The sequence below is a fragment of the Rhinatrema bivittatum genome, chromosome 8, assembly GCF_901001135.1.
Source record: "Rhinatrema bivittatum chromosome 8, aRhiBiv1.1, whole genome shotgun sequence".
In the NCBI taxonomy this organism is placed as follows: domain Eukaryota; kingdom Metazoa; phylum Chordata; class Amphibia; order Gymnophiona; family Rhinatrematidae; genus Rhinatrema; species Rhinatrema bivittatum.
In genome coordinates, this window is record NC_042622.1 from 156149277 (window position 1) to 156154508 (window position 5232).

Consider the following 5232-nt stretch of genomic DNA (forward strand, 5'->3'; position numbering starts at 1 on the left):
AAAGGCAGATGAAATTTAATGTGGACAAGTGCAAGGTGAAGCACATAGTGAAAAATAACCCATGCTGTAGTTACACGATGTTAGGTTCCATATTAGGAGATACCACACAGGAAAAAGATCTAGGCATCATAGTGGATAACACATTGACATGATTGGCTCAGGGTGCTGCAGCAGTCAAAAAAGCAAACAGAATGTTAGGGATTATTAGGAAGGGAATAGTTAATAAAACGGAAAATGTCATAATGCTTCTGTATTGTTCCATGGTGAGACTGTACCTGGAATACTGTGTACAATTTGGTTGCCGCATCTAAAAAAAGATATAGTTGCGATGGAGAAGGTACAGAGAAGGGCAACCAAAATGATAAAGGGGATGGAACAGCTCCCCTATGAGGAAAGGCTGAAGAGGTTAAGGCTGTTCAGCTTGGAGAAAAGACGGCTGAGGGGAGATATGATAGAGGTCTTTAAGATCAAGAGAGGTCTAGAACAGGTAAATGCGAATCGGTTATTTACTCTTTCGGGAAATAAAAGGACTAGGGGGCACTCCATGAAGTTAGCAAGTAGCACATTGAAAACTAATCAGAGAAAATTCTTTTTCATTCCACTCACAATTAAGTTCTGGAATTTGTTGCCAGAGGATGTAGTTAGGGCAGTTAGTGTAGCTGTGTTTAAAAAAGGTTTGGATAAGTTCTTGGAGGAGAAGTCCATTAACGGCTATTAATCAAGTTTACTTAGGGAATAGCTACTGCTGTTACTGACTTCAGTAGCATGGGATCTACTTAGTGTTTGGGTACTTACCAGTAGGGATGTGAATCGTGTGCCCGATCGTTTTAACGATCTGGATCGGATAGGGGGAGAAAAAATCTGATCGGCATGATTTTTTTGCAAAAAAATTGTTTTTCTGAATAGTGCGCACTAACAGAAGGTTAGTGCGCACTAACGGAAGGTTAGTGCGCACTAACTCAAGTTAGTGCACACTATCAAAAAATTGTTACTTAATGGTTTAAAAGTAACATTTGAGGAAATGTTCGTTAGGTAGAGGTGCACACTAAGCCGCGCATGCTTGGTGCTGACCCCCGTGGCCATTTTGCTACCAGATATAGCACGCACTAGCCAGAAAGAGAAAAAAGTGCCAGCAGGCTGCAGCAGTGACAGTGCCAGCAGTAGCCACTAGCCAGTAGCCAGTCTAGCCTCAGCCTGCTCTTTAAATTTAACCACTGTAAATATAATAAATTAAAAATAAAGTTTTTTGTTTAGTTTTTCTAAGGTATGTTAATGTTTTGAAGCTCAGGTTGCAAGTTTCTTTATTAAATGTTTTGTTTCACTAAAGTAGAATATAGAGAAGTACTTAATTTCATGTTATGTAAAGTTTCTTTAGTTTAATACACAAAGGGCCTGATTTTAAAAAGCATTTACATGCGTAAATCTGGGTTTTACGCATGTAAATGCACTTTACTCGAGTAAGTGGGCTTTTGAAAATTGCTACAATATATGCCATTGAATCGTCCATAGGATTTATTCGCATAAGTGCACTTTACGTGAGTAAATGGCTTTTGAAAATTGCTACAATAGTAGTTACATTTACATGTGTAACTCCTTTTGAAAATTACCCCCAAAGTACTTCATTTTATTTTATTCAACTCTAGTGAAAAAAAAGAAGTTTAGTTTAACACAGGAACTGCAAACTTGAGCACAGTTTTCTCAACAATCTTATCTGCATGGCCCATCTGAACTTCTGAACAGACAGCTGTCCTTCAGAGACTGCCTGGCCCTTCACCTCCCCGCCTCCTCCTCTCTCCCATATACCAGCAGTGTGGGTGAGGGGGAGCAGGGATGTGAAGGGGGAGACAGCCCCTGCATTCAGGTCTGATTTTCTGAAGAGAGCTGTCCTTCAGAGACCAGGGAGTCCTGCTTGGCCCTTCACCTCCCCCTCCCCTTCTCTCTCCCATATACCAGCAGTGAATGGGGGGAGGGGGGTAGGAAGAGAGAGACTGGTGGGAGGCAGGAAGACAGAGGAAGAGATTTGTTGTCTCCCCCCAACCAAAAAAGACTTTCTGTAGCCCCTGAAGTACACATCCACTTTTATTACGTGTACTTCGGTGTGGAGGAGTAGCCACTCCTTGTGACCTTGGGCAAGTCACTTCACACGCCATTGTCTCAGATACAAACTTAGGGGTTAATTTATTAAGCTGCATAAAAAATTTGGTTTATCGGCAATATTTTTCCCTAAAAAAACACCCCTATTAAAATTTGGTGCTTTGCATGCATAATTTTTTCAAATGCATGCCTAGCTAATTTAATTAAATAAAATAACGCAACTTGCCAAAAATAATGCAAGCTGCATCATTTCCTGAAAAGTCAGCTACAACTCAGGAGCTGTAACTAACTTTTCAAGGAAGGACTAGGGATGTGAATAGGGTGCCCCATCGTTTCTGCTATCGGGTTTGTGTGGCCGCGGGAAAATCTCGGTTTCCTGCGGATCGGCATTTTATTTTTAGTGAAAAATCATTTTTTCGGATTAGTGCGCTAACGGGAGTTAGCGTGCACTAACTTCTGTTAGTGCATGCAGACTCCCGTTAGTGCGCGCTAACAAAAATAGCAAAAAATAACAAAAAGTAACAAAAATTAATGGTTTTTGTTAGCGCGCACTAATGGGGAGTTAGCGCGTACTAACGAAAACCATTAATTTTTGTTACTTTTTGTTATTTTTTGCTATTTTTGTTAGTGCGCACTAATCAGAAAAATGATTTTTGACGAAAATTTGGGGAAAATGCGATCGTTTCTCATCATTCACGAATTTTTGACGAATTAAGAAATATTGTACGATATTTTAATTCGTCAGAAAAACGATTCACATCCCCAGGCCATAGTCACTAACAGCCCGGGCATCCCGATGCCACGATGGCCCTCAATGATGAAAAATACCTCCCCCAAGGATCTAGGTAGACCCTCGCCAATCCCCATCTCCTCAAGCAACCTCCCCAATATATAGCCCCACCCTCCAAATTCCCAGTAGCAGCCCCCCAACTCCCTCCCTTACATGGAACAGACTTCCGAGTCATCTAGTGGACCCCCCGGATCCCTCTTAAAGAGAATAGACTCCCTAGTGTGTAGTGGACATCCCTACCTCCCAGACCCCCACTTACCTTGAAAAATGGCCGATGCCTGGCCTGGAGCCTAGGGGAAGCTCCGGGTTCACGCTGAACCACCAGGGAGACTTTTTTTTTTTAGGTAAGGGGATTTTCTGGGGAATGGGCAATTCTGCTAGACACCAGAGAGTCTGTTCTGTTTAAGGGGGGTATGCTGGTAGGGTGGGATGCATTGGCAAGAGGGGTTTACTTGGGGGGCAGGTGATTATTTTTGGGGGGCAGCAGGGGTATACCCAGACCCCAAGAAGAGATTTTTTTTTTTACTTTGAGGGGGGTTGCTTTAAGGCCACTGGTGGCCCTTTAAAACAATGGCCACCCTCTGACAAGGGGGTCGCTAGCACGCGTTTTTCCCTTTTCTCCATAATATTTTTTCTTGTGAGGTTTTTCTATGAGAAAAAAATATCACGGGGAGCCACCATAATATTTTTTTCGGGGAGGGGAAAATACCACGGGAACCCAGTCCGTGGTATTTGTCCCCTCCAGCAATAAAATATCGTGTCTAAGTAAATGACCTTCTTAGATTGTGAGCCCTCTGGGGACAGGAAAAATTCTTACTATATTTGAATGTAACTTGAGCTGAACTGCCAATGAAAAAGTGTGAGCTAAATACACAATATATATCTATATTTTGTAGCTGTTCAGTTTCATAGAGAACCAATGTATGTGGTTTCCCTTTGAAAACTGACAGTATTGTGTGTAGGCACTTTTGTGGGCTAAAGGTAGCCTCACACATTACAAAGAATGCAGGCTATTCAAAATTGTTCCCAAAATGCCTTCCACAAAGTCGTATGGAGTCAATTTTTGCTTTTTGCTGCTTTGGCTGGGTGTTACATCATCATGACCCCACTGGAGTTGGGTGGTAGGGTTTTAACTCCTGACCCTCATATTGCACAGACTATCAAACTCATTTTATGGCTCAGCCCTTACATTTGAGAAGTGGGAGAGTTAAACTGACTTGTCCAGGAGACAGTGACATCCTCCTGAGTCATAGTTCAGCCCACACCATTTCCCTTAGCGGTGCATCCTTTACAGTTTCTTGATGTTCTCTGTCTTCTTAGCATGTCTCAGAATGCGGCTGAGAGACCAGAGCCTGGCCCAGAAGTAGTCACCATCTCCGACCCCAAGGACCAGAGAGGCAGCAGGAAGATAGACTGTGTCATCTGTTACTACTCTTACAACCTGACCAGCAGGCTACCACGCCGGCTGTACTGCGGACACACCTTCTGCCAGGCGTGCATCAGGAGGCTGGATGCCGTCACAAACGATCAGCGATGGATCCCCTGCCCACAATGTCGCCAAAACACCCCCACCCCACGGGGAGGAGTCACCATGCTGGATTTGGACCTGGGGGCCTTCCTAGCAGTCAAGTCAGAAAAGGACAACACAAGGTCAAGCAGCAAGACAGACACAGGCCCAGATGGCAAAGCGCTGTCCCTGAAAGACCGGCCCGTCACAAGGCAACCTTCTGGCCTCTGCCGGGACCCTTTGCCCGAGCCTGCTTTCTCTGGACGCTCTTGCTGTAAGAGGTTCCTCTGCTGTTGTTGCTGTGGCTGCGGCTGCGTTTGAGATGCTCCGGCTGTAAGAGATATGCATCATCTTTCTGCAGACGCAGGCCTATTCCAGCTCAGGCGGGTTAAAGCTGCAGCGCTCCTGCCTAATTACAGGGGGAAAACTATGTCTAAAATCCAGATCAAACACATGAAAGCAGCAGATCTAGAATGTAAAAGAAACTGCTTGTGATTTCTTTTTCCTCACTTTTGCTTTCCTTCCTGTGGTGACCTGCAGGGAGAGCTCCAGCTCTGGGTGTGATTACAAACATATGGGGTAAGTTTTCAAGGTCTTGGATGGGAGCTACACAGCTAGAATTGTGGGAGGTGCAATAAGAAGGTGCTTTATGTGGGTAGAGTGGCATTAGCTGAGCCCACCTATGTGGATTTTCAGCCAGCTTAAAGGATGCACACACTCTCACAACGAAGGCCCAAAAAAACACAAACCGGGAAGCGGTCCAATGTCGCCAAGGCAAACAAAACAGAAGTAAGACCGTGTGCCGTGGAAGGTAAACTTTTATTTTAATTATTAGATAAAA

General features: G+C 44.1%; 1 protein-coding gene across 1 annotated transcript; it reads left to right on the forward strand.

Annotated features, from left to right (window-relative positions):
* The first annotated feature begins 4205 nt into the window (after positions 1 to 4205).
* RNF224 (ring finger protein 224) lies at positions 4206 to 5018 on the forward strand. The gene has a single exon (XM_029613517.1). The coding sequence runs from the start codon at positions 4206 to 4208 to the stop codon at positions 4710 to 4712; it is 507 nt and encodes a 168-aa protein (XP_029469377.1). The 3' UTR covers positions 4713 to 5018.
* Positions 5019 to 5232: the final 214 nt, after the last annotated feature.